The sequence below is a fragment of the Diaporthe citri genome (assembly GCF_014595645.1).
Source record: "Diaporthe citri strain NFHF-8-4 chromosome Unknown scaffold_1, whole genome shotgun sequence".
Lineage (NCBI taxonomy): Eukaryota > Fungi > Ascomycota > Sordariomycetes > Diaporthales > Diaporthaceae > Diaporthe > Diaporthe citri.
This window is the reverse complement of record NW_025064846.1, coordinates 11,191,204-11,215,102: the sequence shown is the minus strand read 5'-3', so window position 1 is coordinate 11,215,102 and position 23,899 is coordinate 11,191,204. Positions and strand designations below refer to the sequence as shown.

The window sequence follows — 23,899 nt, the reverse complement described above, 5'->3', positions numbered from 1 at the left end:
GCCGGGTTTTGGGCTGAGGCCGGCCGGGGCGATGAAAACCATCGGTCTCAAACAGACAAGGGGGCTGAAGTCAGACATTGTTAACCGAGCCACGCTCCCGAGGCTTGCTTGCCTGCCTTTGTGTCTTTCCCGAGAGAGACGCACTGCCACATGTGATGAGTGGTGACTGACCGACTGCTTGGTTGCTTGTTGACGTGTAGAAAGCAAGTGCCGGTGGAGGGGTCGTCATGTCTTGTGATGGCTTGCGTGTCTTCAAAGTATTCCGCCCCAACAGCAACAGCAAAAAGCATGCTTGCCTTGTCACCCATCACGACCTGGTGGCTAGGGCTCGGGGTATCCCACATCCCTAGTGGCAGCTCTGGGAGGCGGGAGACGGGGGAGGCGCTGGGCTGCATCGAGTGTCAGCCTGGGTCACATTTAGGCCGCCGCCCGGATGGATGGGATTGGGCCTGACATGGCGGCTTGCAACCTCGGGAGGGCGGCTGAGTGGGCGGCGGGCTGCTAGACAGTCTGGGAAAGAAAGGGTGGTGCACACAGGATAGATGGGCAGGCGCGGTGCAGTGCAGTGCAGTGCGGTAATGCAGGGGAGGTAGGAGCCAACGTGCCAAACCCGCGGCCAGGACCAGGGGATCAGGGACAGTCGGGCATGACACCCTTCCCGTTGCGGCCGATCAGGGCGATCTGCGTGGCCCGAATCCGGCTAGTCCCTGCTGCACACCAGAGTTTCTGAAACTGCCGAGAAGGTTTCTCGTTCTTGAGAGGCTAGGGAAGGTGTGATCTCATCGCGCTGCACAACGCATGATGTTCTTCGTCAACTCTGTTCGAATTGGCAAATGTGCATTGGGCAATGTGCAGTCAGTCGTGAGCCACACTTGTTCCAGACGACCTCGATGCTGTGATACATGTCCAGCACCCTTGTAACTGCCGCCATACTTCATAAAACCTCACGCCGAGGTAGCACGAGGTCACAGTCGAGCCACTCCACGTCTTCTTGTCCGTCCCAAGAAATTGCTGTATTCGGGAACGAGCCTTGTCAAGAACGTGAGGAGGCTGGGCCGCAACGCCGAGCCTTCTGCGCTCATCTCGTCTGATGTTTTGGAATCCTATCCGCCGTGCCACCAACTGCTCGCTCGGGGCTGTCTAGGACCACATTGCGTCACGCAACAGCCTTCTCTCTCTCTCTCTCTCTCTCTCTCTCTCTCTCTCTCTCTCTCTCTTTCTCTCTCTTCAGCTGTCAGGTCCTCTCCTCTTGTTTTTCGTACACCTCGTACAATCTCACACACACTATACGCTAGACCACGACGCACTAAGAGAGGGGCAAGTTTGCTTGCCTGCAGTATCTGATCCGAGGCACCCGCGCCGGGCCACAGCAGCACCAACCAGCCCGACAGCCAGCCCAGACTACGCCTCCTTACTCTTACTCTCATTACATGCAGGTCAGACATCTGACACCTGCATCCTGGCCCAGCCTGTCGCATCTCATCTCGACCGTTTTCTTTCTTCTTTTTAAACTTTGTAACTTTCAATTTGGTATCATAAGTATGCTGCCATAGGCCCCTCGGCCCTCTAGTCTCTTCCCAGGCTCCTTCTATTCATCCCAGTTTCAAACTTGATATCTCATTGTCCCCACTCATCTTACATCATGGCACCGACCACGATGCAACTGGTCGCGTGCCTCCTCTCCGCCACCTCCATCTCCTTGACGGCCGCCAACTCCATCCCATTACGGGAGCGCGCTCTTCTCGAGGCCGCAAGGGCTCTTCCCAACGCTGTCAGTGGCGGATACGCCCCGGCAGTCGTCCCCTGTCCCTCATCGCGTCCAACAATCCGCAGTGCTGCCACTCTCAGCCAGGATGAGACCGACTGGCTCACCAAGAGGCGCGCAGCCACTGTCCAGCCCATGGCTGACTTCATCGACCGAGCAAAAATCTCGGGTTTTAATGGCGCGGATTACATCAACAACCTCAGCAACAACATCTCGGCCCTGCCCAACATCGGCATCGCCATGAGCGGAGGAGGCTACCGGGCTTTGATGAACGGAGCAGGTTTCATTGCCGCTGCAGACGACAGGACGCCAGGTTCCACGGATGCAGGCGGTATTGGCGGTCTGTTGCAGGCGACGACCTATGTGGCGGGGCTTTCTGGCGCCGGGTGGTTGGTCGGTTCCCTCTACAGCAACAATTTCACAACCGTGGTCGACCTGATGGACGGCAGCTCCGGGTCTGCCGTCTGGGACTTCGAGAACAGCATCTTTGAGGGCCCGAAGGAGGGCATCGCTGTCATAAGCACCGTCAGCTACTGGAGCGATGTCCGCGACGCCGTCACCAGCAAGGCCGACGCCGGCTTCCAGACCTCGGTCACAGATTACTGGGGCAGGGCTCTGTCCTACCAGCTTATCAACGACACAGACGGTGGCCCTGCGTACACCTGGAGCTCGTTCGCCCAGGATCAGCAACTTATCAGCGGCTCCATCCCACTGCCCATGATAGTCGCCGACGGGAGAGACCCTGGGGTTGCCATTGTCAGCTTGAACGCGACCAATTATGAGATCAACCCCTGGGAGATGGGCTCCTTTGATCCCACAGTCTATGGGTTCGCACCCACGCAGTATCTGGCATCTAACTTCTCAGCTGGAGAGATCCCAAGCGGCGGCAGTTGTGTGCAGGGTTTCGACAATGCCGGGTACATGATGGGCACCAGCTCTTCTCTGTTCAACACCTTCTTGACCACCAACATTTCTCAGTACGCCGATGTACCTTCGTTCGTAGGAGACGCCCTCACGTCTATTCTGTCGCCACTTGGGTAAGCAGGACCCAACACCGACTCTCGTGATCACTCAACTCAACTTGCTAACCACACCTACAGCGAGGACAACAATGACATTGCGCAATGGGTCCCCAACCCTTTCCTGGGCTGGAACAACGCAACAAACCCCAACGCCGACCAGACTGAGCTCGGCCTCGTCGACGGTGGTGAGGATCTCCAGAACATCCCAATAAGCCCTCTCCTGCAGCCCGTCCGAGCCGTCGACGTCATCTTCGCAATAGACAGCAGCGCAGACACCCCGTTCAACTGGCCGAACGCGACCGCCCTGCGCGCGACATACGAGCGCAGCCTGAGCCCCATCGCCAACGGGACCCTGTTCCCGCCGGTACCCGACGCCAACACCTTCATCAACCTGGGCCTGAACAACCGCCCGACCTTCTTCGGCTGCGACGCCTCCAACTTCACCCTGTCCGCGGGCCAGTCCGTGCCGCCCCTGGTCGTCTACGTCCCCAATGCGCCCTACACGGCCAACTCCAATGTCTCGACCTTCACGCCCAGCTACACGCGCGAGGAGAAGATGGGCATCATCACCAACGGGCTCAACGCGGCCACCCAGTCCAACAGCACCATCGACGGCGAGTGGTCCGCATGCGTCGCCTGCGCCGTGCTCAAGCGCAGCCTCGACCGCACGGGCACCGCCGTCCCGTCCACCTGCGACAACTGCTTCGGCCGCTACTGCTGGAACGGCACCCTCGCCACCGGCGAGCCCGCGCCCTACGAGCCGGGCTTCGCGACCGGCAACGCCACCGCCGGGTCCGAGAACGCCGGCCCCCGGGCTGGGCCTGCTACCTCGTGGGCCCTGGCGGCCGGCCTCGTCGCTGCTGCCTGGCTGCTGGTGTAAAGCTTTCGTCGTCTCCAATATCGAAATGGAAATGAAATAATGACCGCCTCTACTGAGGCGCAACAGGCAAAACAGGCCCTGATGATGATGATGGTTGGCATAACACGCCAGGCTGGCAATGATCTAGTGGCGTTACTGGAACATGATCGTGGGAAATGGTCTTCACGGGTTCCTACAGATAAACGCCATGTTTTCTGTCTTTGGAAGATTGGTTCACGTCTTTCTGGATACTTGCAAGGCGTTAGGGGCCAGGTCTTCGAATATGATGGGGGGTTAATTTATCAACGACATATATGAAAGGTGTTGGAAAAGGTGTATTAGTTATGTTTATGCATTTACACGATAATTTCCAAGTGCCCTATGTGTACGTGAAGCTAAGGGGGAGAGTGGTACATGCCCGCCGTTGTAAGCGCGCACGCTCCAGCACACCGACGGGGTTCGTCCACAAAAGGCAACAGGGCCGAATAATACGACTACCCTGCTTAGTTGGACCCCTACTATTCTCTCTATACTTCCAGGTTCTCCTCTTTTCACCGAGTAATGGACGTGTCTTGACAAGCCGCACTATTGGATCACCAACCAGGCAAACATATCAAGGCAGGAATCCCTACGCAAGGCCACAGTGGGAAGTTGAACACGAGTGAAAATAACATGCCATTCCTCAAGCTCTCATCATCGACCTCTCAAGTGTCTCCGGCCGAGCGAGCGAGCCAAAACATCTCCGAACCGATAGCCTCCCCACCAAAGTAATTCTCATACTCCAAGGATATTTCCCATCCCCCCAAGCCTAATTCCCCAATGACAGTTGGTATACAATCGAGGTACCATACTCCGCGCGACCCTAAGTCTTGTTGGGCAATCCTGATACTCCTTGCTCCCATGCTTGCCTTTGGTGCTTTCCATCCCTGGTGGCTAGGCCCTCCCCCGTGTTTCTCAGACCCAAAGACCAGGAGCATCCATCAAAAAAGAAAAAGGAAAAAAAAAAGCCAGACCATGTATAAGTATACCCGAGAAAAACAATCACAGACTAACCGAACCGAATGTAAGAAGACTGTAAACAAACCCGGCAATGCCTTTATCCCTGCCCACTTCATCCCAGAGGGAGCCCTCTCAATGGCTTACCTTGTTAGCACAAAGAGAGAAGCTGTAGACAGGGCCAGCATTGCCCGGCGAAATGATGGTAAAAGCCGTAACACTCCCTCCCACGAAGACTTCCCCACGGCCGTCTATCTCAACGCCGACCGGAAGGCGCCCTCGATCTTAACCTCTCTGACGCCGTCGGGCATAAGGCGCAACCAGTCAGCCCAGCGGTCGGCGTCGGGCTCCCTGTCGAGGCGTACCGTCATGCTGACCTCCGCGCCGGGCGACGGCGAGACGCTCTCGGTGCTATTGAGCCTGCTGCCCCGCAGGGGCGCGAGTAGCACAGACGGCACCATTTGGCTGTCGGCGAGCTGTAGGTGCAGCGGTGCGGGGAAGGTGCTGAGGAACTCACGGTCCGGGTTCAAATCCTGCACGATCCGGGGGTACTCGGCGAGGAGGTGCGCGTGGAGCTGGGCGGCCGAGAAGGGCCGCATGCGAGCGGCCTGGGTCCGCAGCTTCTCGCTCAGCGCCTGCGTGAAGGCGCAGCGGGCGAGCGGGCTGGCGTACTCCTCGAATGAACCTGCCGCGAGTACTTCCAGCGTGCCCCGGCGCCGTGCCGCTCCCAGTATGCCGAAGTACCGACAGTCCATGATGACGAGTGTGTCCGCGATCGCCTGCTCAAACGAGGGTTGTACGGCGTTCCATTGAATGGTGCGTGGCTGCCCGGTTTGCGTGGAGCTGGAGACATATTTGTTAGCTTTGTACAAGAAATACTCGAGTATCAATGAGACAGCTTCGAAATAGTGTTCGAAGGGAGAGATCGCCTGTAATTCAGACGAAGCACAACCAAGCAGTATTGTGTCAAGAGCTTTCGTATTGGTGTCAATGTCCATGGACGCATTCAATCCGTCAGTGCTGGCCAGGTTCGCTTAGATCCAACAGCTCCTCTCGGCCGGGCACGAGGTTTCTCCAATCAAAGCTCGTTCTTCGACACAGTAAGGAATGCTCACGGAGAGTGTGGATACCGAAAGGGCAGTGGAAGTGCACGCGCAAAGATTGGAAGACAGCGGGCAGGGAAGCTTGGGATCATGGAGCAGGTGGCGCACTACGAAATGCCCCAAAGACTTTGGACGTACCTGGCGAGAACCATTGCCCGATTTCCGTCCAGCTGTGTGCGGCCGTTGTAGTAGAAGATCTTCAAGACGTCTCGTTGGTCGTTCTGCTCCATGAATTGGTTGATCCTCCGTGACAACCACCTCCATGAGCGCTCGGGCTCGTCAGAAGGTATCACGTCCATCTCAAACGTATAATGGTAGTGCCTGTCGAACACTGATCGCAGTTCTTCCACCGACTGTCTCACAACCTCGTCCTGTTCGTCTCCCCATACGAGGAGGAGCACGTATACGGCGCTGTATCGTCTGCGGCTCGGATTGGCTATGATGGTCGACGCTTGGCTCTGCATGCTCGAGCTGCCAGGTAAGGACATTGCGGCCTGGGCAGTCCGTTCCAGACGAGGGCCCGATGGTAAAGGAGTTCTTACGGTCCTCGTTTGAGCGTCGGTGGAAGATGACTGGACCGTTTGTTGGCTCGTGGGTGACTGATCGATATCCATGCCTTGTGGCTCGTAGGTGTAGTTGTCGTTATTGCCGTTGACTGGATGGAACCCGCGATCAGAGCTTATTGCAATGGGTTCCTGGAGATCCTGGCTCTGTGATCGGTATCTCCTTTTAGCCTCGTCCCATGACATGTTATGGTGGCTCGGGTTGCACTAGAAAACACTTGAATCAGCATTCAAACTCTGCAAGAACGTTGCTTCAGTAAGGCAGGCACGATCATCAACCAAAGGGTTCCGGTATAGAATTCAAGAAGCTACCCTGTCAGCGCCTACTCCCCAAAACAGAGTTGGACGCCACATTAGCCATGACAGCAGGAGCCAATGGGCCTGGGCAGAATAAGGCTTGCTCCAGGACGCAGGCCGGGTCAAGGCAGGGCAGTCTGCACCAGCGAGACAATCCGTGCTCGAGACGTGGTCCACGTTCTCAGAGACTTGGTGTAGCGCAGAACATCTGGTTCCCAACAACACTGGAGGGGCCACCATGAATCCATTCCACCCAGTGATAGCTGCTCGTACAACGAAATCATACTCACAGCGACTCGTCTCCGACGACAGTCCGGACAAGCGCCCAGCTTCCGTATGATCGCGGCCTTCTCCCGTTGTTCGGCAGACAAGGGCCCAGTGCGCCTCCTATTGGCTCGTCTATTCTGGGAGTTATCGGAACCGTTAAGGGGAAAGACACCTTGCGAGGCATGGTTGGTTGGTGAAAATCCCGAAAGGCTGTAGCCGTTACTTGTCGTCTCAACAGAAGGAGCCCTCGATTGCCTCATGTTCTCGCCGGCTGCCGAAGCGGATGAGTACGTCTCTATTCGGCGTGGCGGGGACACCGATTGGGTCCGCCGAATTGACAGAGGTTCTCGTGATCTGTCGGGACCAAGCTCGCCGCCGTCGTCGTCGCCGACAGGGCCGGGGCTCGGGCTCCGGACACCTGTGTTTGCTCCGTGCATGCTGTATTGGCTTGAGCGAGGCTCGTCTGGTCGAGGACCGCTTCCCGGAGGGGCTTCGGCCAAACTGGGAGCTTGATGCATGCTTCGTCCACTTCCTCCCCCACTGCCGCCGCCGTCGCTGCTGATGACACTGCCAATGTCCATGTTGCTCACCATTGCACTTCGGTTGTCACGGGAGCCAAGTCCATGGCTTGAGGTTGACGCCGATGCCATTCGATGTTTCCCCTGGGCTTTGAGTTCACAGCATCATATAGAAGCGACCAGAAAGCGCAAGAATTGGAGATACTCTCTCCGGGCAGCCGAGCTACTCAGTCGTCAGGTGACGAGTCCACGTTGACTGGACTCGGGAGGCTGAGCATCAAGTACCTCCTAGCCGAGCTATAATCAAGCTTCGATACCTAGACAGCGACCGACCTAGGTAGTTCAGGAGCACGGACAGCTACGCTTGACCTAGGTGTGGAAACGAAACAAGGGTGCCAGACCAAGGGAACTTGATTAATAGGACGGGATCCGGCTGTAACTTGTGGCCTCGGAGCTGTGGTATGGGCGCGGTCCTCCTGGGCTAGACTGGCGTTCAAGGCAGCACGGCTCAACCTGACTGCGAGGAGCTGGGCTGCGAGGACAATATGTCGTCGACGCTGCCTACTCCTATAGACGAGTTGAATATCGACCTGATGTGGGGCTCGGCGAGTCTGCTCGGTGGGGTGACCTCTTGGTGTGCTGATCAGTGATGTCTACTCCGGTTTAAGGTTGCTGGATTAAGTTCAGAAGAATGAGACGAGATGATCTTCGAAGATCAGAACAAGGGCAGGGTCTGGAAGGCATGCGACAGGGCGCCCTGTGGTATTTACAAAGTGTGAAGACGAGGGCAGAATAGGCAGGGGCTAGAGCTGTGCTGAGCTGTGTGGTATGGTGCGGCATGGGGTGTGGTGTACAGTGAACGTATGTACAGTACAATATCAACAAGCAGAAGGGATGGAAAGAGCAAGCGTCGAAACGGTAGCAAAAGAAGGAGCGACGTCAAGACTGGCCGGGGATAAAAGAGGGTACATTGCGACCGGAAAGGTTAGAGCGCGTCCGTGTGAGGAGAGGAGAGGAGAGGGAGAAAGAAAATTCGGACATAGACAGATTCAGTCTGTCGATGGCCCAGCGGAGACCCGACAAGCCGAGGACGGAGAGGGGCTCTAGGATCTGAGGGGCTCGCAACGGAAGACGGGTCCGGGGGAAGCTGGGATGGTGGAGGCCAGGCATTGCATTGAGGCCCAGACAGACGGTCACAGTGGACGGCGATGGCGACGGACGGTCAGGGCAGGGCAGGCCCAGGCTAGGCAAGGCAAGGAAAGGCATTCTAGGTCAGGCAAGGCAAGCCAAGGTATCTACTGTGCTGCATGGTGGTCGGTAAATCAAGTCAAGACAAGTCAAGTCAGGCCCGGTCAGGTCAGGTCGGGTGGGTGGGGCGCGCCTGCCCTGCCACTCCGTCTGTGAAGCCGGGACAGGATAGCTCGAGCACACAGAGGTGGCATCCATCGTTGCTGGTCAAAATCTGTGTCACAATATCCTAAGAGGAGTTCAGGGGTAAGCCGAGTTCGAACGGAGAAAGAACCGTGTGCCGGCCACGGAGGAATCCTGCCCAGTGCTGCCCGGGTGCGGTCCAATGCAGCATAGTCTGGGTAGTGTGCAGGACAGTACGGTGCGGTGGTTGAGGAGGGTCTGGACAAGTCCACCCATGTCGCTGCAGTGCCCAGGCAGTCCGGTCTCTACATAGGTACCTGCAGTGCTGGCCCTCCGCCCAAGGCCACAGCTCATGCACGTCCGTACCCATAATGACGCTCGAGATGGAGAGCATGTTGGCAGGTGGTGGGGCTGCTGTGTGTGAGAGAGACAGAGAGAAACTCGCTGCCGGGTCGTGCAGGCACCGGTTCTGGCCCGCGGCGCCAGCAGCAGCAGTAGCAACAGCAGCAACAGCAGCAGCAAGCAAGATCAAGCATGCGCACAAGCCAAATAGCGTCGCGACGGCCGAAGTGTAGACGGCCTGCCCTCCAAGGATCAGCGCCGTCAGGGACTGACGGCAGCGCGGCAGTGGGTGGTGAGGTGAAGGATGTTGTACATGCATAGTACCTAGGTAGACTGGCACTATGGCCGATCGGTCGAACCCCTGGCCCGCAGAGGTGAGGTCTGGTAAGGTCTGGTGAGGTCTAGGTCTGCGCCGCTGGCCCGCCGCAGGAGGCCCAAGCTTCAGATCTATAGCCCGGGGCCTATGTGTTATAGCTGAGGATGCCGTGTCGATCGCTCTCGGGGGATCTCGCACGGCCTTGGTCTGTCGCCCGGTCTGTGCTCGCACAAGCTCCAGTGATGGTCGTGGGCCGTGGGGGGGGGGGGCAGCTCGGTAGGGTTGAGGGGTGAGCAGCGCCCAGGGTGGAGGCCGAAGTGGTGGTGGCAGTGGTAGAGTAGCAGTAGTGGTGTGTGCGTGCGGTGGTGGCCGTGCTGTCGTGGTAGTCGTGGTGGTACCATATTTAGTGGACTAGAGATGTGTCAAAGCATGATGGCATGGCATGGGCACGGCGTGACATGCAGCGGGTGCCCGATGGCAGGACAGGTCGGGACAGGGCGGGATCTGGCATACTGTGGTTACTCTGTCAGTTTCTGGCCAGTCTAACAGTAACAAAAAAGGCCCAGGGGGCAAAAGGCAGACAGAAAGAGAGAGAGCGAGGTGAAGGCATGGGCATGAATGAAGCATTAACCTGTCGCATAGCGCGATAGACACGGAGCAACGCAACTGGCCCAAAAGGGCGAGGAGCGGGACTCTCTGACTGGGGCGCGCGACGGAAGGCGCCCAAGGGTACTCGGTACTTGACAAGACGTAGCCCACAAGTCAATCCACGCATCGTCGTCTCGTCGTCTCATCGTACCGTCGCATTGTCGTCCGGGTGCAAGTTGGGGTCGTCGGCGTCGGCATCTCTGGTCTGCAGCATGTCCGGCTGGAGACCCTGAGATCTGTCGACAGCCAAACCTTTTTCCCTGGTGTCAACAGGGTTGCTTCTTGTTTAGACACGTCAAGCCAGGGTACCCCCGATCCCCCGTTCTTGACTGCCGTCTGCTATGTGCTGTCAGCTTTCAGTGGCAAGGAAAGGGGGGCATTGACCCCTTCCCTATTACCTATAATGACGGCAAGATAAAACCCAATGTAATTACATGCCTACCACCTACCTACCTACCCATCTACCTGGGCAGCAGTAGGTAGGCACGATTTCTTGGTCATTCCCCAGTCCCCCCCAGGTCTGCACCTGTGGACGGAGCATACGCAAGGTAAAACCCATGGTGAGAACATCGTAGGTACCTCGGGACGAGACCTTGAGACCTCGAGGCCTCGGGATATACAGCACGAGGACATCAGACTGGCATAGGTCGGTGCTTCCGCACCGGTACAGCCGTACTGCACAGTACTGCAACTGCGCGGACATGCCTAGTAGCTGCCTGGCAGTAATCAGATGGGCTAGGGAGGTATTTGCAGGACGCCAGGCGGGGGAAACCAGCCGGTCCAATACCAGTGCCCAACACCTTCCGTGGGCATGTTGCGAAGGTACCGAGGTACCATACCTCCTGCACCATGACCCTGCGTGCCTGCCTCGCCCACCTGCTCGCCCAGGCCTATCCCTGGTCTCTCCCTGCCTGCCCGCCTGCCTGCACGCAACGAACTATTTTCTGCACCCACTCGCGACTGACTGGTGCACACCCGGCATGGACATCTTCTGACTTCACCTTCAGTCACTGCGCTACCCCAAGAGACAGACAAGACACAGGGGACACGAGAAGACACAGGACGATGCGAAGCCAGCACGATGCAACCTGATTAAGACAGGCAGGGAAACAAGGCGACTGGGTGAGAGCGAGAACCCAATCGGCTCCGTGCGCGTGAGGAAAGCATGAATGAACTTGTCAATCGTTCCCTCCCAAAATCTCAACCTTCCAACACGAATGTGCAGCCAGTCAGCTCACCAGGAACGAAGACTGTTGACGACACCTCCCTCGCCCGCCCGTCACCCGCCTCAGGCTTCAATCTCGGACTTTGACTTGTTGTTAACTTCTCCATTGTGAGCCCGAGTCCTCATTTGGGCTCGGACATCTAGCCTACAGTAAGGAGTCAAGTCAGTCCTTGAGTCGAGCTGGATCCTCCGGTAGCCAGCCCTCCATCTCCCTCCCTCTATCTCTCTGCCTTGCCTTGTGTCACCTTGGCAATCGATGTGGCATGTCGACACCTATCCGCACCTTGACGAGGGCCATCGAATGCAATGGCCCTTCCCAACCACCTCTGTCCAACCAGCAGGACGGTGAACGGCACGGTCAGAAGGCTCATCCCAAAGGGTCCGCAAGTGGTCTGTCTCACATTCTTTCACGCTTAGGCAGACTTTCCGGCCCTCCAGAATCAGAGACACCGGCCCGCCCTTGACTCGAGACATCTCCACAGCCCATAGCCCACAGCCCACCGTCCACATGCACGTCGACTAGGGCGGGGAGGCTCGGTCTGCCTCAATGGGCAAGTGTCGTGCCGGTTTCCTGCTAACCCGAACCGTAAATTATCGACGCCCTCAGTAATAACCCCCCGTACTTACGCGTATACTGTCCCGACCCGACGTGCAATTGAAGCCCAAACTGCTGCTGTCAACTCGTCCGGGGCCAGACTTATATGTTCGGAGCCGCTGGGGTGTGGTCAGCACACTCGCTGCCTCGCCGCCACATAAGTTCAGCTTCCGGCCCAACCTGGGCAGGCCTGGGCACGCATACAGTCCTCTTCCCAATCCAGCTCGTTCCCATTCGCCCGTCCATCAGGCCAGGCCTCTCCTGCGGCCCGCGCTGTCCTCGGGACTTCCCCTCCCCTTTCCAGCTGTTGCCCACTGCACGTCAGCAAGCAAGCAGCATATCCTGTCTGCATTGGGACGCTCTCATTCGTCCCTACGCGTGTAGAGGCTGCGTCAACTACCCACACGCGGCTGGTCATGACGGCTGCCTGCCTGGGCTTCGAGGGCCAAGCGAACCCTCTGAGGCGCCGCTCGTCCTATGGATGGCTTATTATGGCCCTGCCTACCTGTTCCACATGGCAGGGTGAGTATGACGAGTAATCCAGACCAGCGGCTGTGGCCGTTCCAGACTCGACAGGTGCATGCAGTCGAGATGCAGCCTGGCCGACACAAGCAGGTCTCGTGCGGTTCTCCCGTGTTTTCTCCGTCCTATCAAGGTTTCCACATGCGCCTTGTGTTGCATCGTCCAGAGGCGTTTGTCTCATCCTGCCGGACCAGCCTCTCTTCACGAGTCACCTGCGTGGCCTATCGAACCCATCTCAACGTCCCAGACCGGGGAATTTACGGCTATGCGGCCGGCCTTTCGCATGCAGCCAGCCACAAGGCAACTTGTCCCAGATGGCCAGATTTGCAATATGGACAGGACGCACTCGAGTCCAGTCGTGGGAAAGCATGTCCCGCCTCTTGGGTCTTTCCGAGAGCAGTAAGATACTGTTTCAACCTGATCATACAACGCTTCACACAGGATTGGTCCCAGTAGAGGCGTTCTCCGCTCCGCTACTGCAGCCACGGAAGACCGTCCACTTACTTCACGTTTCGGGAGACTTATCGACCATTGTGTGCTTCAAGCCTCTCCAGCTTGGGGATCCCAACTCTGACTTGCGGATCACCGTGGCCTCCAATCGAAATCAGCGTCTGTCGGTCTCTTTCCTCCTCGTCACCAGTGCTCGGCCTTCCTTGATGCCCATGTGTTGATAAAATTGGGTGGCAGGGGGCCTGCTTGGGCACATGTCAGCGTTTCCCCAGTCTGGACCTTTCTGCTTCACCACTCAGTACTGGCGCCGGCGGCACACGGAGAGTCAGGCTTTCGACTGTCCATGACTCTATCAATGCCCCTCACCCTGGAGATCACGATCTAGCCTCCGACTGCCTGGGTACGAGCGCGACCCGGGCTAGAAGCACTTGTCCTTATCCGAGCGTCCTTGCCTCCCCGTGTGTAGTCGCGATGCCCACCGTTGTGACCACTTCTTGACATCTCATGTATGGGAAAATCATCGAGAGTTCCACAAACCACAAGTTGTAGCCTTTATCCGCATGATGCTTTGATATTCTTTGTCATCGATCCAGTCCGCATGTCAGTTTGTATATCAGCCTCAACGGGGACATGTCATGCTCAATACTATTCATGAAGATGATACTGCTATAAAGAAACGGGCGTTTCCAATATGCCAAGAGGTATACACGAGAGCCTTTCGGAACTCACCACGGAAACGTCGATGTTTTGGCCGTTGCGCTTGAGAGTTAAACAGCTTCCTTGGCTGCCAATAGGCGCCTGCAATCCCCCTCCCCCCAATCCTCGAGCTTGATGCACGTTCTGCTGCATATGCTAAGCGTCAGTCATGCCCAATCTGGTTTTTGAGTTCAACACCAATACTATCATTCCTGGGGGCCCGTGCGATTTGGGGGAAGGGGGCCTGCCAATTTCCTCGAGTTTCTTCTAGAAGAGCTCATGTATTTGGCTGGCTGGCTGGCCACTAAACATTTTTCGACGTAGATCAGCTTTTCGATAGGATGGGCTGTTTATCTCTAACTGTTGTTTATTTGTTGGCGGGTGAGGGGAGACTTTGGTTCATTGAACCATCGCCCCTGAAATCCGGACTTTTGCCCCAGTACCTTTTTTCTGCCCGGCGTATTTCTCACGCCGAACGTTGGGCATCTACGGTACACGCCAGCTGGCAAAGAAAAAGACAACAGCACGCGGCGTGTCCTTACATCATGCTCGTCGGTTCTGTTTGGTACCCATGATTCTTGGTCAAGCGCGGCATATTCGTGTAACGTGCCATACGTTTCGACGGACGGTATTATGTGGTGAAACTTTGGTACGGACAATGTATTTGGGGATATTGCCCTGCTATAACAGCGCAAGGAGTTTCAAGATATAGCCGCATGCGTGGTCTTTCTGCGGTATTGGCGCGTGAACACTGGCTCAATGCTTGGTCGGATGTATATATGTGCGAACCGCTCGCGGGCCAGCCATTGTTGATCAAACGGGTTTGTTGGCTATCGTGTCACGCTGGCATTATGTTGCGGACCTTTGCACTTGGCGAACTGGTTCTGGTAAACTCGCTGTCACTCGCGCAAAGTGGTTGGCTTTATCGGCGGTTAAAGTAATTCCATGCAACATGTGGTTGATTCAACCGTTCCAAGTTCGCGAGCCGGGGGCGAGATTGCGAAGCTATCACCATCAATCATGGCAGCAGCGCGCCTGAGACGAAATAGCGTGTTATTCGAAGTCCAACGCTCGTTCTGTACGGATGACACAGCATCAAGTCAAATGCCGATGGAGATGCCCTGAGGTTACATTCGCGTGCCAGCAAGTGCGAGGGACAGCGGAGATCACTGGAATCCTTCGGGGAGGCTTGTCGTCAGTCTCATGCCACAGGGCCAATATCGAGATGGAGAACGTGGTATTCTCGCTGCGTGTCCGTCAGCAGAGCCCACTCTTGTCTCCTGGACGCATGCAGACTAGCAGGTCGCGTCACACAAGATGGGTAAGCAGCCAAGCAGATCGTCTCTGGTTCGACCCACCGCTCTGGTTCTCACCTCACCGAGGCGTAAGGTGACGGAGATGATGACCGTTCGCACATTGTGGGCGTGGTTCGATCCATTAAATATTGAGACCCGTAGTCTTCTATTCGCGTCCTAGAGATAGTGAATTGTCTCTACGTTCCATCCAACGGCCATGCTGACAGGGAAGCGTGTTGCAATTATCGGCCTCTGCCTTCTATGGCAGAGTGCCTCTGCACAGGATTCTTACGACTTTATGTAGGTCTGACCAGATGCGATATCCCGTTTGATACATGTAATTGAACTGATGACATACCAGAGTCGTCGGCGGTGGTGCATCCGGCTTGACGCTCGCGACGCGCCTCTCTGAGGAGCCCGACTTCTCGGTGCTCGTCCTCGAGGCCGGGAACGACCACATCAATGACACCAAGGCGCAGTGTCCTGGCATATTCGCGTCCATGTACGGAGATCACGAGTACGACTGGGATTACCGAAATGTGCCGCAGGTAAGTTTTCTCCTATGTACCTTTGCCGTCTCCTTGCAGTCGTCGAAGTTGACGTCCTTCCCCTTCAGCCATACATGAACGACCGGGTCCATGCAAACATTGCCGGTAAAGGCCTCGGCGGCGGCAGTGCTGTCAACTTCATGTGGTGGACTCACCCCTCGCGTGAGGACATCGACAACTGGGGCGCCTTGGGCAACGCGAACTGGAGCTGGGACGAGGTGCAGCCGTACCTCAAGAAGTCTGAGGCGTACGTGCCTCCCGCTTCGGCGGAGGCCATTGAGGAAATGCAGACGCAGTATGTGGACCCAGATGTGCATGGCACGGATGGGCCCATAGTCAACTCATTTCCCACGGCTTATGGTCCATTCACGGAAGCTTGGGCCCAGACGATAGAGCAGTTGGGGCTGTATCCTCCTGGGGATCCGAGGGGAGGTGAGGCTCTGGGTGGGTATACGAACCTCTTCAACATCAACCCAGAGACGAAAGAGAGGAGCTACCCGACGACAGAGTACCACCTCCGTGCTGGCGAGAGACCTAACCTTAAAGTCGTTACTGGGGCTTTTGTCACAAAGATTCTGTTCGACGAAGGCGAGGCAGACGGAACGACGAACAGCCCTAGAGCCGTGGGAGTAGCGTATGTCAAGGACAACTCGACTCACACGGCGCAGGCGAGCGCAGAGGTGATACTCTCGGCAGGGTCGATGCAGTCATCCAAGCTGCTGGAACTCTCAGGGGTCGGCGATTGCGATTTTCTGAGCACTTTCGGGATCGAGTGTCTAGTCAACAACACGAACGTGGGCGAGAACTTCCAAAACCACCTCATGCTTCCCCTCGGGTGGGCCGTGATCCCCGGAGTCACGACGACGGATGATTTCTCATCCACAGATTCATTCAATGCGGCCCTGGCGGAATACACCTCGTCCCGGAGCGGGCCATTCTCCACCGTGAACGGCAGCTCGGCCCTCCTCTCCCTCGAGCAGGTCGGCGGATCATACGACGATATAAACCCGTCCCCGGCGGACCCCCAATACGAGGCGCAGCACCAGCTCCTCCTGCACGGCCTCAACTCCTCGCAGAACTCTGCGTTTCAGGAGATCTGGATATCCGGAGGAATCTCGCCCTGGTACTACAACGACAGCTCCAAGGTCTTCGCCGGCCCCGGCGACGGCGGGAACTACTTCAGCCTCTTGGGTCTTGTGTCGCACCCCTTCTCCCGGGGTTCGGTCCATATCCAGTCCGCTGACCCGGCCGAGCAGGCCCGCCTGGACCCTCGGTACCTCTCGCACCCAGTGGACAGGCAGCTGGAGCGCCAGCTGGCATTCCACCTCCGGGACGTGGTGCAGAACCCGCCGCTCAGCGGGCTGCTGGAGGGGAACGGGACGGTGTTCCAGTCCGGGTACCTGGATGGGGGCGTGCTGGGTGAGGACAACGTGGATAATTTCGTGGCTGACAAGATACTGGTTGCCTACCACCACTCTGGGAACAATGCCATGCTGCCAAGGGATGCCGGTGGTGTGGTTGACCATAGGCTGAAAGTGTATGGGGTTGATGGCTTGAGGGTGGTCGACGCGAGCGTGTTCCCGATGATACCACAGGGGACGATCACGAGTATCGTGCTTGCTGTGGCGGAGAGGGCGGCTGACTTTGTGAAGGAGGAGCACTCTCGTGGATGATTACTGCCCATCGAGCTGGGACAAGGTAATTGTCGAATCTCGGGACCACCAAGACGGCCCACATGCAGAGCACATAAACCCATATTCCATCTCCGTATTTGCCGTATTGCTTCCTTCTTATCTTGTTTTGCATGGGCGAGGGAGTCCATGTGTCCTGTATGGAAACTTCAAATAGGTATTCTGCAAAATGGCGATCTGCGGAATAGGCCCTGCGGATCATTTTCTCTGTGACAACCTTCAACCTTCATTCCCTGTCATTGATCAGAAGTGTACCATCGAGCCAGTCTGGTTCTCTATTTCATTCTCAACATTCGAGCGTAGGAGACGTTCGTCGCTGCACAACACACGATTAAGAAGAATAATACCAGAACCTGTGGAGGCCAAGTAGTGCCTTGCAAGACCTAGTTAGGCAATGTACCCAGTTCCGCTTGAACCGAAGTCGGGCTCCGCCACACTTGTTTTGTCCAGGCAGAAGCTGAATGATCAGGTATTCACAAACCCTCAGAATCAACCCAACGTCGTCTTATTGATGGTCTGTGCTCAATTTCAGTCATTCATATGTCGAAGGTTTAACGAAAGTACGGTACATGGAAACTCGCCCGTCCAGGATTAGCACATCACCGTGAATACATCCACGTGTTTCCGGTATGCTTATGAGCGAATTAAGTGTCTGCCAGAGATTAATCTAGTCACTGACTGGGAAGCCGTGGCTTTTTTTGCATTGTTATGTTGGGTCTCAGTCGAAACTTTCACCGGGGGTCCGTACCTATACCTCCCAGCAGATCGTTTTCCAAGAACATCAACCCAGGCTCATTCATTCAATTTTGATGCATTCGGACGCCCTGTGAAGTTGAATTCAGTGCCCCGCAAGAGATTCTAGCGCTGTATATCTTTCAGTGAGGTCCGGCGGTCTCCGGACCCGACTCAAGCCGAGTGGGTCCCGGAACCCCGGAACCCCGGCCGCGTCGCCTCCGGTCCACCACGATCCCACACAAACCTTCACAAACCCTCTGAAACTCGCAAATTCATCAAAAACGGGTGAGATGGCCGAGTCGGTAAGCAACACCACTGCGATTCGTGATTATTAATTAAACGCTAATTCCCATGAAGGTTATGGCGCCAGGTTAAGGTCAACTTAACACATCTAATCCTGGTGGAGCAATCCTCCTGGGTTCAAGTCCCAGTCTCATCATTCCTTTTTGCATTTTATTGTCATAGACCTGCAGGATCGTCCCTAAAAGAGATGTGTTACTGGAATTTTTGGGTGTTTGAGAATGCTTGGTTCCTAAATGGACTGAGGGCAGGTGGTTAGAAGTAACCTAGTCTTGAAACTTGATCTATTAAAACTGCCATTGAGAGTGAAAGGGACATGTCTTATGGATTGATGTTTCCTCTCTGCTCCGGTCGGAAGACTCAGTACGAGTTGCAGCCAGCGGTGTGAGATCGTCTTTGGGAACTTGGCTGCGATCGTCCGTTCCGACTCACTGTTTGATTGGCAGTCACGATCCCACCTGGGCCTGTCCGTCTCTGTCTCCGAATAATCTTTAGCGGCGCCCCTCCCCCCATGTCTCGTGTAGCGTGGACTTCGTTCTATCTAGTTGTCGATGGGTTGGCCCTGGTCGATGTTGACACCTTTGCTGGCGCACACATGCTCTGCAACCGGCTTGACATTTGTTAGATGGCATTGCAAGTCAAACATCATTGAGGACAGAACCATCTGGTGATTGACGTAGCAATCAGACATTTCATTGGCATGAGCAGTCTGAAAGCTGGCGTCCACTGTCCTGGTATGCCCAAAGGTGGGCGCGCAATCCTCAGCTGTGTATCTGTTCTAGTTGATGTTACTCGAATTTCCCATGATGTGCAACGGAGAGTAGCGGCTGAAGATGGAGGCCCGGGACTCATACTGTCTGCCCAAATTTCCTTCTCAAATCCTTTCACAGTCTCGGACAGGCACTTCCAAAAGAAACCGTGATCGGTGACTTAACGAATCGAACCTAATGGACGACACGAAGAGCACGGCCAGTACGCTTGACATCTCTTACTGAGCCCTGAGTTGCCGTGTAGCACTGTGGGTTCAGGCAAAATAGACAACTAATACCAAACTTCTTGCGAGACTGCGGGAAGTAATCTGCAGCCTGTCCTGCCCTGAGTTATCCAGTGTGTTGTCAGTGAAGACAGTTTGGGGAGACTCGGTCGAGATAGATGTCAGGAACGGGTCGATCAGGGTTGATTACCAACCAAGGTTATGTCGGTATTAATAGCAGAACACATATGTATGCCATTACTACCTAGGTATATGAGCTCACGTCTTACCCGGGCAGGATTCCCCTGTCCTTGACAAACAGGTGGCTTACACCTCTTGAACTTACCCCGGTACTCTTTGCTTAACGTGAGGCCGACTGAATGTCCACAATGTAGTAGTGGTCATAACCAGGCTGGGGGATTTTATGACCAATCTGTATTGGAAATGGCTGTGTCTAATTTGGCTGGCTAGCTAGCTACTGAGTGAGCAGGCGGATCGCCTTTGACTCCCGTCCGGTTCAGAGAGTAGAACACAAGCCTTTCTGAAACGCCAAACACCGAATTAGCCCGCCGTGATCAACTACCGTGACCAGCGACCATGATGTTTGCATGACCAGGTCCTAAAGCCCCAACAAAACCTGAGGAGGAACCTCGAAGGCCAGAACCTAGCGTTTGAGCCTTTCGCTTCTCCTTCTCGGCATTGTTGTGGTCTTGGTTCGCTTGCTCCTATCCTCGCCGGGGTCTGCTTCTTCGTTTTGGCGCTTGGAGGGGCGCCGGTCGGAATCATTGTCGTGGAGCACGTCCGCTTCCTTGGTGGCTTCATCATCGCCGCCGTCATCACTGTCTACGCTGCTGGCTTCCTTATCAAATCTGCTTTTCATCACCTCGCCTTTCACCAAAGGATAGCCAAGTAGGTCTCTCCGCTTGAAGAACTCCCAAGCCAGCTCGTACGCCTGGGACTTGTCTCCGTTCGCCGGGCCCTTCTTCTTCAGGAACGCAGTCAGGGTTTGGCGCGTGATCCCCAGTGCCGTCTGGAAGTCGTCAAGCTCAAACTCGCCATCTCCATTGTAGTAGAGGAGGGGCAGGGCCTGCTCCCAGAGGCAGAAGCGCCGGATCATCAAACGAATTTGATCGCAGTCCCAATCTATCTGCACAGGTGGGGGCAACTCGGCCTCGGCCCGAAGGCGCACTGTCGATTTGCCGGGGAAAAGTACAGAACGCCTGAGGGGTGGGAACTTCTCGTAGTTGCGGATAGCACCAGGTCGCACACGGGGCGCCAGGTCGATGGTAGTATCGACAGTTGTCACGGCCTCGTGCAGTTTCAGGACTGCCTCAGCCTGCCTCTCGTGCTCGAATCCGTAGCTCAGCATGATTCGCTTGAGATTGCATTTGTGGATCTGTTCTGGCGTGGCGTCATCTTCAGGTATGCCCTTCTTGGCTCTGTAGGCGCGTAGGTCGTCCTCTCTCTTCTTGGCAAGTGCCTTGCTGTACTCGCTCACCTGGTCGGCGGTCAGGTCTGGGAACAAGGCCCTCCGGGCAGGTTGTCTCTGGTCTTCGTTGAGTGCGGCGACTTCGTTCTCTTCGTCCTCTTCGTCGTCGATCTGCTCCAGCAGCCAATCCCGGATGAAATGGTTAGGCACATCAGATAGGGTATGATTACGTCCTAGGCGGCCGCTGCCAACGTAGTCATTCTTGGGGGACCAGATGCCGCTAGTCCCGTCTTCATCCACGGAGTCGCAGAAACAAATGTATCCAATCAAGGATTTCTTCCGGTCTGGTGTCAGGCTGACCTGCTCTGCGAAGATGTCGATGAGCTGTGCGTTGGTGAGGGCAGACCCAGGAGGCTACTACGCGTCAGTTGTGCTCGTGGGAAAATCAGGAAAGGCGGATCATGGACATACGGCCCTAGATTTCGAGAACGGAGTGGCAGGCTCCTCATGCTGACCGCGACGAGAGTGCGACAGCGGTGGTAAAGGCAGAGGCGACTGCGAGGGTGATGGCGATGGCGATGGCGATGGTGGCAGCGTTGGCAACGCTCTTCGCTGGCGTGGCTGTCGGCATGTTAATTCAGAATTTTCCAGGCGGAAGATCCGAGCTGCTTACAGGCATCGTGGCTGTGAAGAACTGTACGGGTAGGAAGAGCTCAGTTCTCCGCCCACGAAGCTGGGTCAGAGGAACTCAGACAAATGACATCAGAAAATGGTTTGAACGCGGTCGCGTGTCTGCAGGGGGGGAGGGGTAGGGAGCCGGGCTTGCCAGGCGTGCCAGGGTGACAGGGATCCAGCCAGTAATCGGTATAGGCTGTGGGTCTGGCAAGGAAAGAAGATGAAACCTTGTCACCAAGAGGACTACAAGGAAGGAAAAGAAAAAGAATACACTCTCTATTTAGTAGGGAACGAATATTCGCACAGAAAGAAACGGATGGCCACAGATACACTATACGCCTGATGCACTCACACCCAACACACCCACACCCAACGCACGTACACCCAACACACACACCCGCGCCCAATTCACATAGCCAAGCCTAATTAACATACTAAATTGATAAAAATATTTTGTGGGCTTCCCTGATCCTGAATCCTCGCTCCGTGGCGCATGAGAACAACACCAAATTTACGATGCCCACCGTACCGCAGCTTCCAACCGTCAACCACTACGTGTTTCAGTATTACTGGTGCATGCCGTCGTGGAACACAACCACAGCCTCGGAATAGTCGCTGGCATGCTCATGGACTTCTTCCACTAAGAAGACATAGCGCTCGCGGGCATCACGATCTGCGTGGAAGACAGCCCCAGACATAGCTGATCTTTCCAACTTCAGCACGGTCGTTGAGAACTTAGCCAGCATGACATCGCCTCTGGGTGGACCGAGTGTCCAATCCTGGACGCATATCTTGCCACGTACACCGACCGCCATTACAGAATCCACGGCGCGGCCCTTTAGATATGTTGACACGACTTGGGGGTGAGAAGAAGGCACAGGCTATTCAGCGAACTTTCGAGAAACCGCACTAGGAATTATTTTTGGTTGATAACATATGCAGTCCCTATTCATCATTGTTGCTAATTGAAGCGATGCTTTTCAATCGCTCTTATGATTCGCATGGGTATGGTGGCACAATTTACTAGATGACAACATCTTCTGAGACAGTTTTTATTTATTAGCTGCGCCAAGTTTAAATCCAGAACTCCAGAGAACCCAATCCAAATCCTGTTACTTTTTTTATGCGGGTTTTGTATTTTTTAATTCGAGGCTCTCTCTTTTTCGGTCACTCACCTGCACTGCCTCCCTAGCAGTCCCATATAGATGAGCCAGTTACTCCGAGTCCGAGTCCGAGTCCGAGTCCGAGTCCCAGTCTCCAGTGGAGTCCAAGCCAGGTCCCTTGCAGACACAGGGGCTAGAGCACTGTGCTGCAAGACCTACACCCTCGTTAGCCCCAGAGAAAACAAAGATGGCCTCGATCGAGTCTTTGCCCAGCTCAGAGATTGGGAAAAAGATGTTCGCTCGGCCGATGGTCTTCTCCCAAAGCCATTTGGGCTCACCCACAAAGCCGCGGAGGGGCTTGACCTCGGGTGTCAAGGCGTTTATGCCCAAGATTTTCCAGAGAGTGCTTCTTCAGAATGCCGACGAGCTTCTCAGCGAAGGCCTCGCTCTCAGGGTCGTTCGGGTTCGCAAGGGGCTCCTCGCCGTCGAGAACGTAGCGGAACTCGTAGGGTCGGAACTTGGGACCGTCAGAGTCAGCACTGAGTCGGAAGCTCCGGGGAAACACTCGGCCCTGCATCACAGAGGCGTTGTCCCCGAGGTTTTTGACGTGCCAAGGGGTAGAGGTGCGCTCAACCTAGACAAGTATCTCGCTGCTGGTCATTGAGAAGTGCCGATGGAGAAGCTGCAGTCCAAACTTCTGGCGAGCGTCGGGATACTGCTCAAACAGGTCCAGAATCTCACCGTCAAGGACCTCCCGGGCAGACTGATCAGTGAAAGTCTTGTGGGCGGCCTTTAGGGTAGGCAGAGTGTTGTACGACACCGGCGTGTAGGAACGTATGGCAGCCATTTTTGGGATGTGCTGATGTTTTTAAGAAGAGTTTGTTGTGATGGTTGGGATTTTGTGCTGTAGTTGTGATTTGTAGTTAACGTTTGTTGCTTTTTGTTGCAGGCAATGCAGATTGGTTCAGCGATCTAAAGCTGAGAAATTTACACCCGTTTTATATTCGAATGGCCCCCTCTCTGAGGCGATTGCAATGCCTCACTTTGAAAGATTTAAAACAAAAAAGGGCGCCCTCACTTCTAAGTCCTGTGGAAAGCTCTAATGTTTCTATACAATACATTTCAAAGGATAGACGCTTTGAGGTAGCCGATTGGATTTGATGATACAAGGATGCCTCCACGCAGTTCAAGTTATGATTCTGCCTTATAAGCAGCTTTTACAAAGACTCTATGTCCAGCCAAGCAACAACAATAGGAATATGTTATGCAGCTTGTGACATTGTAGTTGTCTAGGTTTGCTAGTTCTCAGTAACTTCATCTTGGTTACCTGCAGTTGTTATGAGCTGCACAGGGCCTTTGTTCACTAGCAGTCGCCGTTAGCTGTACAAAGTCTTTGTTAACTAGTTAGTGCTTTTTTGACTTGCATCTCTTCTCAGAAGCTGACTAACCTTGCGGAATTCGAACAAAGAGCACAAAGCGCTGTCTCTGCTCAGACTTCCCGTTGCCATAACCGAGTCTCTGAGAAGGAAAACACTTCTTCAACCTTGCAGGACCTGCGATATCTGGGGTGACTTGGCCGGGAGGCGAAAGTGCTC

General features: G+C 55.4%; 4 protein-coding genes across 4 annotated transcripts; 2 read left to right on the top strand and 2 right to left on the bottom strand.

The window, feature by feature from the left end:
• Window positions 1-1,642: 1,642 nt before the first annotated feature.
• On the top strand, window positions 1,643-3,667 carry INS49_002925 (uncharacterized protein; the record flags this gene model as incomplete). Its single annotated transcript, XM_043163726.1, has 2 exons — window positions 1,643-2,802; window positions 2,866-3,667. The coding sequence occupies 2 exons, from the start codon at window positions 1,643-1,645 to the stop codon at window positions 3,665-3,667; spliced, it is 1,962 nt and encodes a 653-aa protein (XP_043032232.1).
• A 1,226-nt stretch (window positions 3,668-4,893) lies between these two features.
• INS49_002924 (uncharacterized protein) lies at window positions 4,894-6,494 on the bottom strand (the record flags this gene model as incomplete). The annotated part of the gene is made up of 3 exons (XM_043163725.1): window positions 4,894-5,485; window positions 5,884-6,203; window positions 6,288-6,494. 3 exons carry the CDS (start codon window positions 6,492-6,494, stop codon window positions 4,894-4,896), a joined length of 1,119 nt encoding a protein of 372 aa, XP_043032231.1.
• Window positions 6,495-14,872: 8,378 nt separating this feature from the next.
• On the top strand, window positions 14,873-17,071 carry INS49_002923 (uncharacterized protein; the record flags this gene model as incomplete). The annotated part of the gene is made up of 3 exons (XM_043163724.1): window positions 14,873-14,876; window positions 15,214-15,398; window positions 15,467-17,071. 3 exons carry the CDS (start codon window positions 14,873-14,875, stop codon window positions 17,069-17,071), a joined length of 1,794 nt encoding a protein of 597 aa, XP_043032230.1.
• Window positions 17,072-19,761: 2,690 nt separating this feature from the next.
• INS49_002922 (uncharacterized protein) lies at window positions 19,762-23,151 on the bottom strand (the record flags this gene model as incomplete). Its single annotated transcript, XM_043163723.1, has 4 exons — window positions 19,762-20,910; window positions 21,059-21,147; window positions 22,668-22,938; window positions 23,056-23,151. 4 exons carry the CDS (start codon window positions 23,149-23,151, stop codon window positions 19,762-19,764), a joined length of 1,605 nt encoding a protein of 534 aa, XP_043032229.1.
• Window positions 23,152-23,899: the final 748 nt, after the last annotated feature.